The following is a 16587-nucleotide window of genomic DNA, read 5'->3' as shown; positions in this document are numbered from 1 at the left end:
CATGGGGTAATCATGTAAACATTTTTGTTCTAAAAAACTATCTAGTTTTGCCCTGGCTGGTGTAGCTCAGTGGATTGAGTGCGGGCTGCAAACCAAAGTGTTGCAGGTTCGATTCCCAGTCAGGGCACATGCCTGGGTTGTAGGCCATGACCCCCAGCAACCGCACATTGATGTTTCTCTCTCTCTTTCTATCTCCCTCCCTTCCCTCTCTAAAAATAAATAAAATCTTAAAAAAAAACTATCTAGTTTTTCCATGATCATTTGTTAAGTAATCCTTTGAACAATAGTGAATAACAATCCATGGTCACATTCTGCGTTGCGTTTTTCACACGCCAGGAGGCCTCTCCAGGTCTTGCGCTCTGTCCCCTCGGTCTCCTCCTCCGACGCTGAGGGCGCCGTCCCTCCTTCCCCCACAGTTGCTGCATTACATTCTGAAACCTGGTGTTTCTCGTCTTCAAATCATTCTCGGCCATTCTTGCCTGTTCATTTTCCAGATGAACGGCGGAGTCGTTTCCGTGGAGTTCCAAAAAGCTCCCTTTGGGGTTTTGATGAAAATTGCATGCAACCTGTAAATTAATTGGGAAGAGTTTGGCGTCTCGACAGTGCCTGGTCTTCCCGTCCAGGGACACGCACAGGGCACGCCCCCCCCCCCCCCCCCCCCCCCCCCCCCCCCGCGCTTTCAGCGTCCTTCTGTGTGCCGCTGTGGGGCTCGTAGCTTTCTTTACACACGTTCAGCCTGTTTCTTACGAAGGTATTCCCAGGGTATTTTATGTTTTAGATACTATTTTTAATGGAATCCTCCCCCCCCCACCTTTAGTTTCGATCCACTGTTTTTTATTTACTTAGTATTTTTAAATTTTATTTTCGATTACAGTGGACATACAGTGCATTACTTTCAGGTGGGCAACATAGCGAGTCCACATTGTGTGCCTTACAAAGGGGTCACCACAGTAAGCTAGTGACTGGCACCACGCGTAGTTACTGTGCTGTGATATTGCTGACTATGCTCCCTGTGCTGTACTTACATCCCCGGGAACTTGTTTTGTGAGTGGAAGTTTGTACTTCGTGATCCCCTTCCCCGTTCCCCCTGCTCCCTCCGCTCCGGCAACCATCCGTTTGTTCTCTGTGAGTTTGTTTCTCTTTTCACTTTTACTCCTTCCCAAAGGATGGCCAAGCCGGACTGGAATCTCAGTGAAAAGCATGTGTGTTTTTTTCCAAGCTTGTGAAGTCAGAGATGTAGAGCTGGACCTGACCCTAAATATGTTGCTGTCTTTTTATATGTGAGAAACATGAGGCCATGAAGGGTAAAATCATGTGTATGGGTATCATGTGACTCATTGAGAGGGTATCGAAATAGGGGAGCACCCGCCCACATGTCCATATTCTTTGTCTCACGGATACGCATAACTTCAACATCCTGAACCTCATCGTCCTCCGGGTCACAGCCAGAATCCTTAAGTGGCTCACGAGGTCCTGAGCTCTTGCGCCGCATTCCCCCTCCACCCTCATTCTTCTCCAGGCTCATCTTCCCTCTGTACTGCAGCCACAGTGCCTTCTCCTAGTTCCGTGAAGGAACCCTGCTCTCTCCTGCCATGCGCCCCTTGCATGGGCTGTTCCCTCTGCCTGGGAAGCTCTTCCCCTGCCGTCGTCACCCCTTAACCATGTCCCTGCTCATCCTTCAGTTCTCAGCCCCCATCGGCAACTGCAGGGCTTGCTCCCCTGACCCCCGTGGCCAGTCCCTTCATCCCACCCTCCCACAGCGCCTCCTCTCCCTCCTTCAGGGCACTTAGCACACTGGTGGTTTTACTGTGTGTGTAGGACTGTTTACTTCTCTCCCTGGCTGGACTAAAGCTGCCAGGAGCTCTGTGTCTTCTCCGCCTGCCTTACATCCTCAGGACCCAGTGCACCTGGCTGGCCCATCAGGGGCACCTGGTGTGTCCGATGAATGAGTAAATGAACTCAAGGACCTATTTCTAAGGAGCAAAAGCATTGATGAATGTATTCATTGACACAGTTGCAAAGACTCAGGTATTTTAAAAGTCCAGCAAATAAGGAAATTATTATAAATCCATTGGATAGAATTACATAGCTCCACTAAAGAATGAAAATAATGAAGACTCAAACAGTGGGGGGGATATTTATATTATGTGCAGAATAACAGGATAGAAAATGTCTTTATGTTAATTAGAAGGGAAGGCACTGAAATGATCGTAGCAATTATTTTAAGATCACGGGATGGCGAGTGATGCTTCTTTTCTCCCGTCTCCAAACTTTCCGTGCACAGGTGCGCGTATTCAGCACACGTCTCTTGGATGCCAGCGTGTGACAGGCGCTGTGTCAAGTGCTAGGAAAAGCACAGTGAACAAGGTGTGTGTGGTCTCTGCCGGCTGCAAGCCTGCAGCCTGGTGAGGAGGAAACCCACAACGTTGATAGCACGGGTGGCCCGCTGTTCATGGACTGCTGTCCCCTCCAAGAAAGTGTGGGCTCCTCTACCACAGTGTGTGCCAGGGGCCAGAGAAATACTTGTGGGGTAGGATGCATTATTATTAGTGCATGAAAATTTTAATTGCAGGGACCACTGTAGGTGTGATATACCCATTTTCTTTAGTTTTGAGGCATTGAACGAGATTTCCTAGATTGTCTCTCTGTTTCTTAACCACTGCTTTCCATAGACTGCGGCTCTGGAAGGAAAATGTCTGCGGTGCGTGTGGACGAACTTTTCTCCTGTTTGCCGTAGTGCAGCTACATTAAAAAGATTTGTAGCCCTGGCTGGCGTAGCTCAGTGGATTGATTACGGGCTGCGAACCAAAGTGTCGCAGGTTGGATTCCCAGTCAGGGTACATGCCTGGGTTGCAGGCCATGACCCCCAGCAACCGCACATTGATGTTTCTCTCTCTCTCTCCCTCTCTCTCTCTCTCTCTCTCTCTCTGTTTCTTTCTCTATCTATCTCCCTCCCTTCCCTCTCTAAAAATAAAGAAATAAAATTAAAAAAAAAGATTTGTGTAGGTGATGGTTAGGACCCACGGCTGTCTGCCCACCTCAGGCTCACTTCCCAAACATCCGGCGGGTCCTCAGCATCCGCTTCTGGGAAACAGCAGGAGCCGAGTTCCCCCAACATAGATTCTCTTGGTTTCATCTTCCCACACCTGTGCACTCCGCGGCTGTGCCTCCGTGCTTGGGCCTGATGTAAATACTTAACTCGTTTAATAAATATCCTGAAATAGCCTCTCTGAGTTGTTACTGGAAGGGCACGAACCTTTTAAGTCACTTAGCCAGCACGGATCAACACTTAATGTCTTTAATGATGATCCAGATCTTTTTCAGTGGCCGAGGCGCTCGGTAATCAATGACGGGGCCCTGCCTGGAGGCACGGGAGACTAGATAATCGGCAGGAAATGTCACGCTGGATGGGGCCAGTGATTTGAATCCCTGAAATTGGTATTAGTGTGGCCATTTCTGGGAGAGAGCCATTTCTCCCCAAGGCTAGGAGGAGCGCCCCGACACCTCCAGTGTCCCTCAGAGATGTACACATGGATACCCCTCGTGGCCAGGTTTTGTTCTCAGGCTGAGAACTCTGAAGATTCCTCTCCCCACCCCCCAACCCATCCTGTAAGGCAGGCCCTCGCCAGCTTCTGGCCCCATGCTGGGCGGGAGTGGAGAGGCCTGTCGGGGTTGGGGCAGGGGGGTGTGATGTGCAATTCTCGAGACCTCATTGAGGCGGGTACCTGCCCTTTCTTCCCCACGCCTGTACCAACTTTGAGAATTGTCATTTCAAGGATAGAAAACAAGTCCTGTTTTCTAGCTGTTGTACGAAGAAGCACTCCCAGATTTCAGTCCTGAAATAGCCCCCCTGAACTTGTACTTGCAGTCCCTCGGTCTGAGCCTAGGATGTGATTGATTTGGCCGTGTTGACATTCTCTGTGCATTTCATAGTTACCCGAACACTTGCCATGTGCCCTCTGAACCTTCGTTTCTGCCTTCTGAAGCTCTCATATGAAGGCCTCGTGGTCATCTCCTTTGGTGTGACTGATGATTATAGGTGGATTTTTATTAATAGAGTGCTTCCGATAATCTTTGGGAATTGTTTCATTATCAAATATTCATTTTTTATGCTGTTTACCATCGTCCAGAGACCTGGAGGTTTTAAGTGCTGGGAGCATGTTGTAAATGAAAACATAAATAATTTGTTACAATTATGCAGAAACAAGACCAGATTTTCTGCTGGCTCGGTGGTGCACACCAATGAGAAATGGGCTAGGATGTCAAAATTCTATTTTCCCAAATGTCCTATTTAAAACTAAAGTGTAAACAGAAAAAAAATCTAATTTTTTTGTAAATTTCTGCATCTTCATTTAATGAAAAACGTGCCCTGCTAGAATTTCCAAGTAACATTCTTGTAAGCAAGCTCTAGGGCATAAACCCCGTGGCCTCCTGGTGAGCCTGCTCACACGTCAGAGCCTCCCTCAGGATGGGGTCCTGCACACCTTTGACGCGGGAGTGCCCCTAATTAGAGGGAGGAATGGATATTCTTTGTTCCTGTATTCTCCAATTATGATCACCCCATTGCTAGACCTCTCAGCCGTGTCTAATTGCAAGGGAGGCTTAGCCACGGGCCGTGGCTATGCCCTCGGGAAGAGAAGGCGGTGAGCTTTGTTGAACGCATGGCAGGCTCTGGGGTGGCATCAAATTCCACCCGTCCCCAAACGGGTAGCCAGTGGCCCCAGCCCCTCTTCCCGCCAACCTGCTGCATCCCCAGGAACTGGCAATGCTTCCTTCAACCTTTGCTGAATTCCTGTGAACACGTGTTCTTCTCATTCATTGACTCCTGGGTCATAATCACATTGCTTTAATTAGCCAGGCTTTATATTTTGGGTTTATTTTGATATTACTATCTTTTGAAAAAAATCTTCTGAATCTTCTTACTTTTTTCAGATAAACTTTTGGTTCAATGTATCAGTTTCCTTTAAAACAGAAAAAATGAGCAAACAAAAAACCCTACAATCTCTCTATCACATTAAAAATATACTCCACTCGAAAAATATTATGCTATTAGAGAAAATAAGCATTGTCTGACAATTGGTGTCTTCCGACTCCGAGAAAATGTGCTTTTAAAATAGCAGGCTTCCTGTCAAACCGTGGCTAACGAAGTTATTAGCAGGGCACCGATAAGTGGCTTGATGTCTGGAGTTCATATTTTGACTTCCACTCTACCTGTTGCATTAGCAAAATGAAGCTCATTAAGCCGTATTCTTTTAGTCCCTCTCCCCCAGCCCGAGAGCCCACTGCTACTCAGCGTTCTCGTCTGGAAGGACGTAATCTTTCCTGCGTGGCACTTGAAAGTTCAGCTCCTTGCTAAACCCCCAGTCAAAGACATGAACTTGTTGCTTCAGAGAGGGCACAGCTGTGCACTGAGCCATTACACCATCTGTTAAAGTGGCCAGAGTTCCTTTTATTGCCTCCTTTGTGGAAGGACTTGTACTGTAAAAGTGTGTGTTATTGAAAACATAATTTTCCTCATCATTATGCTTTCTTTCTAGCCGGATCATAACCTGCCAGAAATCTATTGAGCACAGAGTGAAAGCTCTTCGGAATAGCTGTTCTTAAGAGATTAAATGATTGCCATCTCTGTCCCGTTTCTTTTATCTCATAATCAAGTTCAAGATGATACTAGATAGCGCAGCTGAAGTGATTATATATTTGAAATAGAAATGGCTTTATCTCCCTTCATATTTCACTCTATTGAAGGTAGGATCAGCTTTTTTCCCCCCATTTGCATTTATATGTGTTTACGGTTCTTTAACAACTGTCCCCAGGATTAAAGAATCAGACTGCTTTTTAAAGGCTAACGTGGCCAGCAGGAGCTGGATTGCTTTTTAAAATGTCCTGTGTACAGAGCCACTGGCGGCGTGATAACATGCAACTCAGATCCGTCAACACATAGAGCTACAGCGAGTCTCAGCCATAACTCAGTCGTTCAGCTTGACAAGGGAGACCCTTGAGATTCACAGTGGCCAGGAGACCAGCCCAGGGTCACTCTGCCTGACAGCAGGCTTGCGGAGGCGATAGCTCACAACCGGGCTGTTTCTGGAGGGTCACCCTGCCTCGTGACACGTGGAGAGGGTTCCTTTTACACAGCTGGGGCGTGGGGGAAGAGTCGGAGATCCAGCACCCCAGAAGTCCAGGAACGAGACTTTTTATAACAAGTTCAGAGATATTCTGTTTGCCTTTTTAATTTTTTCTCTTTATCTTTAAAGCTGTCTGGTCCGTGCTCTTTTCTTACATCCCGATTTCTCTTCCAGAGAGTCAAACCGAGAAAACAGATCAGGTCACTGCTTATGAGCAGCTCTGCTAAACCCCTTGATGGAGAAGGAATATGAAACCATTTGCTGGAAACGAGACTTCGGGCCGTATGCTGATGGCGTTTGTCCACGTGCCCACGGGAGTCAGTAGTCAGGCACGCTGAAATTACACTCTCCTCCTTTCCAAGTGTTTCTAGCTTTAAATAAGAGTCTCGTTTTGAAAACACAGTGAATAGCAAAAAGTGAGTCATTATTTATGGTTAGCCCTGTTTGTCAGCTGCATTTTACATCTATTTTTTCCCTTTTATTTTTCTTGGACTAGAGAGTCTATCCTGTCTCTCTAGGGAGAAAACCGTATGGGCCCCATCAATAGCCCCTTTTGGCACATGACCGCGGTGAAGGCACTGTGCACGGAGATTTTTCTTGGATACAGGAAGAAAGTCACTTCTTTAGAATGCAGGACTCTGGACAGTAATCCAGAATCTTGCAGTAGTACCAGAAGAGAAATCTGGCTTATTTTAGCGTTCCTTTCAAAATGGAATAATCATCTCAAAAATACTATCTGTATGGCGCGTCTGCTCCATGTCTACCAAGTTCCGAGTATTGCAAGGTTGACAGGAGATTTCCGACGGAATGCCTGGTGTATCAGGACACCGTTATTTGCGAGTAGCAGGAAATCCATCTCAGACAGCCTAAACCAGTGAACTCCAGCCTCCAGCGTGGTGTGACTCAGCTCCAGCTCACTCCGCTCTTCTTCTGCCTCTTCCCCTCACCCAGCATAACTCCATTCTTGGGCTGATAATCGACACTTAAAAACACGTGCATACATTTTTGGATCAGTGCACCATTGGATCGTAGAACTGTTGTGAAGACTGCGCCCTTATGGTAGGAGAAAGGACTGTTGTGATGCCCAGCCTCACTTCTGCATCCCAGCTGTCCAATGAAACAGCTTCTTTCTCCACTCAAACACAATTCCTAGGCAAGGAGGGTGGGGTTATAATGATTGGCGTGGGCCCCGTCGAACCCCAGTTCTGCAGCTTGGGGTGCGGATCCATCCCCACCACTCACAGCCGCTGCCTCGGCTGGCTGCTGGGTCAGTAACAAACATTGTCCCCTGCGTCCTTCATCTGGTAGGAGGAGCCAGGTCCTAATGAGGCCAAAGTGTCGCCTGGCTTGTGTCATTCTCTGTTTATAGTCTGCGATCCTTTTATCCTTCACAGTTCATCCTGAATGGCCAAATCCACCACCTGCTCGTGGCCAGGCCCTGGCTGTACCTGTGCATACAAAAGGCAGAAGAACTTGCTTATATGAAGGATTATAATGTCCTCATGAAGGAGGAATACTTAATGTCTAATAATAATGCTATGCACTGTTAACAGACTAAATATTGTTAAATAAGACATGCCTATTAGACGGAGAAGAGAAGATTGCTGTTACATTTTCCCAGTTCACTCTGACATTTCAATTGCCTAGAACTTTAAACATCAGAGCTCTTTTTAAAGGCAATATTTAATTTGCTCTTAAAATCATTTTCAAAATAGAAGAACACTCTAGATCAGAGAAGAGACTGTTTCCAGTAGGGAGATCCCTTTCACCTGCCTGAGAACCTGAAAGGCGTGTGAACCGCACTGAAACTGCCCCAGGAGAACCGCATCTCCTAAGTAAACTTTCCACGTGCCCTCGCCGGGGCTCCGCCTTTGAAATCCGGAGCTGTAGATGCAGGCCTGCGTGCAGGTGGTTTGTTTGGGGAGTAGCCTCGGGGAGCAAGAGTGGGGCGGAGAAGGAGGCAAAGCCAGCCCAAGGGTCTGTTACCCAGGCTGGTACTTCCGCGAGCAACCGGAGCTCGTTTTCGCTGGAACCGTGAGCCGAGAGAACGACCTCTGAGTTATCTACCCGAGGGGCAGGAGAGAGTATTCGTCCACCAGCGCCTGCTCCCTCCTTGGTCAAGGGTTACCTGTGGGACTGACTCCTTTTGTCATAGTTTCAGATCTTCCAGGTCTGTGAGAGGGCCACAGCGCCCAGGTGTTAGAGCAAACCTTGGAGGCCCTGGGTGCAGAGTGCCACCCAGGGGAGGGACTGCAGGCTGTGGTGGGAGTAAAAGGTGGCGGAGGATGTGAGAGGTGGGGCACCAGGGGAGACCAGCACACGCCGGTCAGGGGGGCCGAGGCAAGACCAGGAATCACCTGCAGGTTGCCATGATCTTTCCTGCACGTCCGAATGGCTTTCTTAACACGCGTCTTTAAAAGGGGGAAAGTAATAAACACATTACCCACTGGATGAAAGAGAGGCAAGCACGCCGGTGAGAAGAACCAGCCGCTCCGCAGGAGGCAGGCTGCTGGGGGAGCAGCCGTGAGCATCACATCTTCGTGGGGCGGGTCCGCTCCTCCCCAGCAGGGGGGGGGGGCTCCTTGCTTAGAGGGGGATTTCTACTCTCACCCTTCAGTCAGTATGACAGCTTTGCCCCTGACACAATGGCAGTTTTGACTTCAGTTTGACTTATTCTATAAAGAATCAAAAAGAAAGAGAGTCTCTCTCCCTTTTCCCCACCCCAAACGTTCCCCTAAGAAAACTTTTCTCATCGAAGTGTTCGCCTCCACATTAAACTTCCCATTTATGTTTCAGGGCAATCAATACGGTGTCAACTTCCAAAGCCCTGTGTGACGATCTCGGCGACTCAAAATAATTGCTGTCTGTCAGTGTATTCGCTGGGAACACAGACACACAGGCCTGCCGCCGCTGGCTGTGTTATCACCCCCAGGGGCTGGCCTCTGGAGTGGGGTCTTCTCCCGCTCCGCGCTGAACCTGCGCGATGGCCAGGCTGCTGCCTGCGGACTCCTCCCAAGAAGCGCGCATGGCTCGGCTGCCCCTCAAGTCGCTTGTTTTTAAAAAAGAAATCTTTAAAGCCATTCTTGTAGTAAGTGCAGGTGTAGCTGGAATGTTCCACAATTTGCCTCCAACTTTGGTTCCTCTAGCTCGGCAGTTTTCTTCTTTGTTTATTGATTGATTTTAGAAATAGGAAGGGAGGAAGGGAGAGAGAGATCTATTTGTTGTTCCACTTATGTACGCTTTTCACTGGTTGACTCTTGGGTGTGCCTTTCCTGGAAATCAAACCCACACACAGCCTTGGGGTAGCAGGTTGACTCTCCAGCCCGGGCCTAACTCACTGGTTTTCAACGAGGTACGATTTTGTTCCCCGGGGGACAGTTGGCACCATCTAGAAATGATGCTGACTGTCACAGCTGCGGAAGGGGGCGGTGCTACAGGCACCAAGTGGGCAGAAAGCAGGCACGCTGCTAAACAGCCTACGTTGCACAGGGCGGCTTCCATGACAAAGAACCGTCCAGCCTAGAACGTCAGCCATGCTGAGGATGAAAAACCCTGCTCCAGCTATTGAGGATTTATACTTGAGAAATAAGGTCACTTGTCTAGACAATTCAGACTAAAAAGAAAGAAAATTCTCTAGTTGAAAAAGATATCAATGTAGCCCTGGCTGGCGTAGCTCAGTGGATTGAGCGCGGGCTGCGAACCAAAGTGTCGCAGGTTCGATTCCCAGTCAGGGCACATGCTGGGGTTGCAGGCCATGGCCCCCAGCAACCGCACATTGATGTTTCTCTCCCTCCCTCCCTTCTCTCTCTAAAAATAAATAAACAAAATCTTTAAAGTATTCTTTAACATTGATATCTTTTCTTTTAAGATTTATTTATTTATTGATTGATATCTAAATAAATAAATAAATTTATTGATATCTAAATAAGTAAATAAATTTATTGATATCTAAATAATAAATAAATAAATTTATTGATATCTAAATAATAAATAAATTTATTGATATCTAAATAAATAAATAAATAAATTTATTGATATCTAAATAAATAAATAAATTTATTGATATCTAAATAAATAAATAAATTTATTGATATCTAAATAAATAAATAAATAAATCTTAAAAGAAAAGATATCAATGTTAAAGAATACTTTAAAGATTTTATTTATTTATTTTTAGAGAGGGAAGGGAGGGAGGGAGAGAAACATCAATGTGTGGTTGCTGGGGGCCGTGGCCTGCAACCCCGGCATGTACCCTGACTGGGAATCGAACCTGCGACACTTTGGTTCGCAGCCCACGCTTAATCCACTGAGCTACGCCAGCCACGGCAAGAATATTTTAAGACAAATTACTCATAAGACAAAGTTTCTGTTGAGTATATGACCTTCAACTTCTACCCAAATAAATATAGATGTGTAAGTGTAATATATGTATTAGTTTAGTTTGTGTTCTTGTTTCCACTGAAAAATGTCACTTTTATAGTCTTTATATCATTTTAATAGAGAATATTTCATTGTTTTAATGTAATGAAATTCAACAATTTCCTCTTTTTTCCTTTCTTTTTTTCTTTTAAGTAACTTGGGCAAAAGCAGTTATTCCAGTGTGAAATCTGGCTTTGGAGAGCTGGCCATGGGGTACTCCCAACTTATTTTACAGCAAAAACTATTTTCCAAGAAATAAGGACTTTCAAAACATTACAAGAAATTGTTGTGATGAAAATATTTTGTACAAAAAAATTACTACTTGGGAGAAATAGTCATGGTTTACACATTTTTTAAATTAAAAAAGCAACAACTTACGTTTCTCTTGAGAGCGTATTAGAGCAACACTATGGCTTAACCTGATGAAAGGCTCAGGGTGTGAAACCCTGGCCCCTAGGGGTGGGCTTACTCACTCAGCCCCGGGTCACGGTGGCACCTCTGGGCCGGGCTGTCGAAGTCCGCACAGCACCACAAGGAAGGAGAGAACAAAATCCTGCTTAACAAATCAGGATGTGGAAGAGGCAAATGCTAAAGCTCATGCTGATGGAAGCAACCGTAACCACTTACATGATGAGTCAGTTCTGACGACTGTCGGAACTCTGCTGCAGGGGCCGAGACCGGTCCTGCCTGAGATTCTCGATGAATCCCGGTGGCGACTGAGGTCTTCCTGCATGGCAGAGTCCAGGTGGGATTGCCTGCAGCCCCTGTTCCATGTCCTGTGGGACTGTAACGCACTCCCAAGGTTTTCTGCAAAGCTCTGGGCAGCTTATGGCTCATGAGATCTTGTCTCTCTGAATTCATTCAGTTGATAGGTGGTCTTACTGTTCTGCACCCGCCTTTCCCCTCTTCCTGCACCCACTCCGACCGAACTCATCACCCAAGCCCGCACAGACACCCCAAATGCACTGTCCCCACTTAGAGTGTGTTGCACCCCTTGGCGAAGATAGGGGAGAGGTCATACCAGCAAGCACACAGTAGACACAGCCGCTAACTGCAGGACCTCTGATCATGGCACCGTGGGGGGTTTTCTTGGGCCAGTTCTTGTATAGGACCCCAGCCTCCCCCTCTCGGTAGCCCCCTCTTTCTGCACCGTCCGGCCAGACGGGCCTAAGTTGTCCATATGGAGTGACATGGGGCAGTTCAGCTCTCTGGGGTCTCTGCTCCCAGCACCAGTCCTGGGTCTTCCTCTGCATCTCAAAAACACGCAACCCAGAAAGTCTTCGACTTCAGTGGACCTGCATTTCTAAAAGCAGTTCTTATTAATAATGACAACTTCTGTTTCTCTTAAACATCTGTGCAAACTTTGTTAGCTCCTTTGATAAGCCAGTTCAGAAACATAAGCTTGTCTATATGTCTACGGTTGACCCTTGAATAAACCGGTTTGGACTGCACGCGTCCACCTGTATGTGGCTTATGTTCAGTCAATACCGTCAATGTAATTTCTCCTCCTTATGGTTTTTAAGTAACATTTCCTTTTCTCTAGCTTACTTTATTCTAAGAATACCATATGCATACATAGAGCATACAAAATCCATGTTAATTGACTGTTTATAGTATTGATAAGGCTTCCAGTCAATAGTAGGGTATTAGTAGTTAACTTTTGGGGGAGTCAAGTTATACGCAGATTTTCACTGTGTGTATGTGTGTGTGTGTTGGGGGGTCGGCGCCCCTAGCACCTGCCTTGTTCTTCAAAGGCCAGCTTACCTGTGAGAGAGTATTCGCTCACCTGGATGGACGTACTGCAGGGCAGGCTGGTCCAGGGCTCTCTCTTGGTGTCCAGTTTCCTGCTCTTGACCTCTAAAACACTCAGCCCGCCACTGGGCGGTCCCCCCCATCCCGTGCTCTCCTCTGCAGCCTCATCTTCCAGAGTTCGTCTCTCCCTTGGTCTCGCTCATACCGAGTCGGCGTGTGTCAAAGGCGCTTGGGCACGGACGCCAGAACCGACACCGCTTACGGGTCCCCGAGTGGGGGTTCCCAGGTGCCTGCTCCAGTGCATATTATTTCCCTGGCCAGTGACCAGACTCCTCAGAAACAGGGGTGCTCTCCTCTCTCTGGAATCCCCTGCGCCTCCTGGAGGACCGTCGCTGCTCCATTACGTTGTCCACTGTTTCTCCAGATTCCTCAGCTCCACCCATCCGTTCTCCCTGCACACGGGTGCAGCCTGCCTTGCACTGAGAGGTGGGGCCCCGCAGCGAACAGGAGAAAGGTCTTGTCTTCCCAGAGGTGACTTCCAGCCGGGACGCAGGGTGGCGGAGTGTTCCAGTGGTGAAGCACATCGGTGATACTGCACCGCACCTTCAAGTTTCACCGCCAGCGTAGATTCCTTCTGGGTCTGACTGCCAGGGAAACGGAAACACTCCAACTGTCCCACCTGCTGACGATTTCTCCTCCTCCTCGGCCCGCCCACCCGTAATCCCACCCACCAGCCACATCTGCTCTCTGCTCGCACAGGGATTCGAGTGTGGGTGCTGTGAAACCTTCCGCCTCTGGATTTTCATTCCTTCTGCTGTGTAAAAAAAAAGTATATTTTTGCTTATATTTTTGCTTTTAAAATCACAGCTCTGAAATGTGAATTTCTTCTGAGACAGCCAGATCTGCTCATACAGATGTGTGATGAGGAAGAAACGTCAGAAGGCGAAACACTTTACCATGCCTCCTTCTAAATATAAATATAACGTCCCTCTATTCACTGGGGGAATGAAATGCCACTCCACACCTTATGAATAAACTTTTCCATTTTAACACCTCTTGGTTATACTGTCCCCGTTTTATGATGGACTGCTGTGGCAGAGACGGCAGGAAGAATAAGAAGTGAATGCCGTTTCAATGAGGGTTATTTACTGAGAAAGTCAGGCAGAGGGATTCCCTTTTCTACAAGCCTGCGGCATCTCAGTAAGCGAATAAACACACCAAAAAAAATATTATCAGGAGCTGTTTATTCTAAGCATGACTTTTCTAGGTTATCCACGTAAGTCACCCTCTGAGATGCAGAGTTCAACCATACCAGTTCAGAGCAGAAAGAAAAAAAAAAACCATTTATCTAATTCAGTTCCTGGGGAAAAAAATACGTAGGCAACATTAAGAATCTTCAATTATCTAATTTAATAAAAGGGATGGTTTCTATTCTGTCGTCAGTAACATGTGATACTGATTATTTCTAATCCCTTAGAAGAGATCTGGCGTTCTGCTTTTGGTCCTGTATAGCATGAAATTGTCGTGTATATTTCACCGAAAGAAGTAACAAGAATAATGGCCTCCACAGTCTGCGATCATTTTATACTAACACACTGCAACATGGTTTTGCCCTGGGGCAGAGAAGTGGGGATTTTCTCTACTTCAAAAGAATGAAAAATTATCATTGCTCTATCCAGAACCATTATAGACTTCAAAGACTTTGGCATGAAATATTCAGAAAGTTTATTTTAGAATTCAATATTTTAAAAGCCTGCTTTAAAACTATTACAGTGATTAGTGGCTCTGTTACTTGGGCCAGTCTTGGCTTTAAAAAGCCCTGTGTCATGGTCATGGTCGAAACCATTTGTTGTTTCGACAGGATATGATTTGCACGAGGATGTAAAGCATTGTCTTAGAATGGTCCCCCAAAGAGGAGTTGTGACCGCCACTCATCAGCTATCCTCACAAATAGTGGTTTTCAATGAACATGACTCTTACTGGTAACGGCTGACTGTGCTGCTTACGCCCTAATTGCCAGTGTGCCCTTCTGACATGCAGTATCCTGCCCACGTGGGTGCCGTTTCTCTGCTCCCTGTTCAGGTGGCAATGCTCCTGTCCCTGGTTCTAGGGACAGGCAGGGTCAACCCAGCTGAGGCCACCTACACCTTCAGCTGACCAGCCAGAGGTTCACATCTTCACCACTCTTTTTAGGAAGCCAGAAAAGTTGATGGGTATTGGTGAGGATGTAACAGAGCTTATGAGGTGGCGACAGATGAAGCCAGCGAGAACTCCGGGAGCTAGATTTAGCCACGAGGAAATTGCAATCCGGCCGCCTCTCCTGGACGTCCTGGGTCCGTAGGGAGGCAGCGTGCAGGAGAGTGTAGAGCCCTGGTTGCGGAGTTCAACGATCCTGATTTTACTTCCAAGGCTGCCCCTTACCAGCAATGTGGTCTTTGGAATCACTTAACCTGTTTCTGTCTGTAAAGCGGCCCCGGCCCAGCACTGGCACGCCGATTGGGTGAGAGGAAGAAGGTAAAGGCAGAGCACAACGCAGGATGTCAGTCACCGTTCCTGAAATGTGCCGATCTCTTACTGGCTTATTACCCGTTCCTGTTGGGTAATGCATATATACATTTACTGATGGATCTTGGAGAGAATTTGAAGGATGACTGTAAAAAACCTCATTCCCACTTCTCGTACATAACCTGTGCATTTGGCTTCATTTCTTCAAATGGGTTGAAGACATCATTTCCATAGGTTTTGGTAAATGCCTTTTTCTTTCCGTCCCACTTACCAATGTAAGGAAAAAATAGGCATCAGCCTCAGCCTTCAAGTAGATGGATAGGCGCCTCTCACAGAAACACTCGGATATATTCTGATGTGATATATTCTCGATGCACAAGTGTGATGAAAATAACCTGTAAATAACTTCTTGTTTCATTTTCCAGGGAAGTAGATCAAGACTCGGATGGCCACGTCAGCTTTAAAGACTTCGAATACGCCATGAACTGTGGACAGAAATGAGGCCTGACTATGGGACCTGCTCATGGCAACCTCTGGGGACACCGATAGATTGTAATGTGCTTAAATGTCGACATCACGCCACCAAAAATTTAGTGCTTCATACACACTTGAGTTTCAACTCTCCATCGTGGTTTTCTGATGCTGATAGTTTCTAGCATCTCAGAGTCCTCTAAGGGTCCCTTAGTTTTTGTCCATGCAGCTTAGTATCTCCTCCTTGTCACTCTCACCCCCCACTGTGCAGGCCAGGATGCTCCGCTCCCCTACTACTCCTGGCCACCCCGCCCAGGTTCCCGGGTTCCCTGGTTCTCATCAGTTCCTCATTTCAGGAGAGGAGCCACTTCTTCCCTGCCGATGGGGCCGTTTCCTTCATGCATTCAACTCCGTCGGACAAATAACAGCGCCTCCCTGTGGCGCCTGCGCACTGTGTTCCAAGTAATGAGCAAGGCGCTGGAGAAACAAAGCCTTCAGTCTTCTCGAAGATGATGTACCCAGAGTCAAAGGCATCCTTGCGAACTGGCCCCAGGGCCCTGGCTGTGCAGGACGGAAGCCAGATTGGGCTGGCACCAGTAAGTCAGTCTTCCCCCGCCGCACACAGAGGAAAGACAGCACAGGGAAGATGCTGGGGGAAGGACTGGTCTGCAGAAATTTGTGATGGCCTGGGCCAGTAACTGCTCTACTGGGACACAGACTGTGACACTGGACGTTCAGCATGTGTTTTAGATCAACAGCAACCCTCAATACAAATGTTTTATCTCTGCATTTTCAGAATTGCTAACATCAACAATATGAGGAAGATAATGTAATTCAAATGATAAAATTATTAAGTATTTCAAGATCAAGTAAAAATGTAAGTTTGTAAAATAGAACCGTTAACAAGCATACTTCTAACACAAATTGTTAACAGATAAACCTAGTGAAAACAAGGTCTTACACTGTCGTGAATCAGAGGAGCCTAAATAAACATAATAGTTCAACATAACTTGGTATTCCAGATGAGATCCTAAAATAAAAGAGGACATTAGGTACACGCTAATGAAGTACGGACTTCAGTTCACACTGTTGCACAGTAGTGGCTCATTAATGGTGGCTAATGTGTCATACCCACAGAAAAGGCTAACGGCAGGGAGAGCTGGGTGAAGGGTGTATGGGAACCCAACTGTCTTCAAAATTCTTCCGGCAGCCTGAGACTATTGCTGCCGATGGGGCCAGGGCGGTATCGCTGAGTATCATCTGCGTTTTAGCTCAAGCTGTTCTAGCTGATGAAAAGGTCTTTCTGATTTTGGAT

At 46.9% G+C, this 16587-nt stretch overlaps 1 protein-coding gene across 1 annotated transcript in view; it reads left to right on the top strand.

Moving 5' to 3' along the window:
- Positions 1 to 16281, top strand: part of EFCAB11 (EF-hand calcium binding domain 11) — a 122396-nt gene extending 106115 nt beyond the window's left edge. The window contains exon 6 of the mRNA XM_028507532.2: positions 15227 to 16281. Coding sequence (XP_028363333.1) covers positions 15227 to 15302 — 76 coding nt within the window. The 3' untranslated portion in view covers positions 15303 to 16281. The remainder of the gene's footprint in view (positions 1 to 15226) is intronic.
- Positions 16282 to 16587: the final 306 nt, after the last annotated feature.

This window comes from Phyllostomus discolor, chromosome 1 (assembly GCF_004126475.2).
Source record: "Phyllostomus discolor isolate MPI-MPIP mPhyDis1 chromosome 1, mPhyDis1.pri.v3, whole genome shotgun sequence".
NCBI classification, from domain to species: domain Eukaryota; kingdom Metazoa; phylum Chordata; class Mammalia; order Chiroptera; family Phyllostomidae; genus Phyllostomus; species Phyllostomus discolor.
This window is presented reverse-complemented; position numbering and strand designations above follow the sequence as displayed.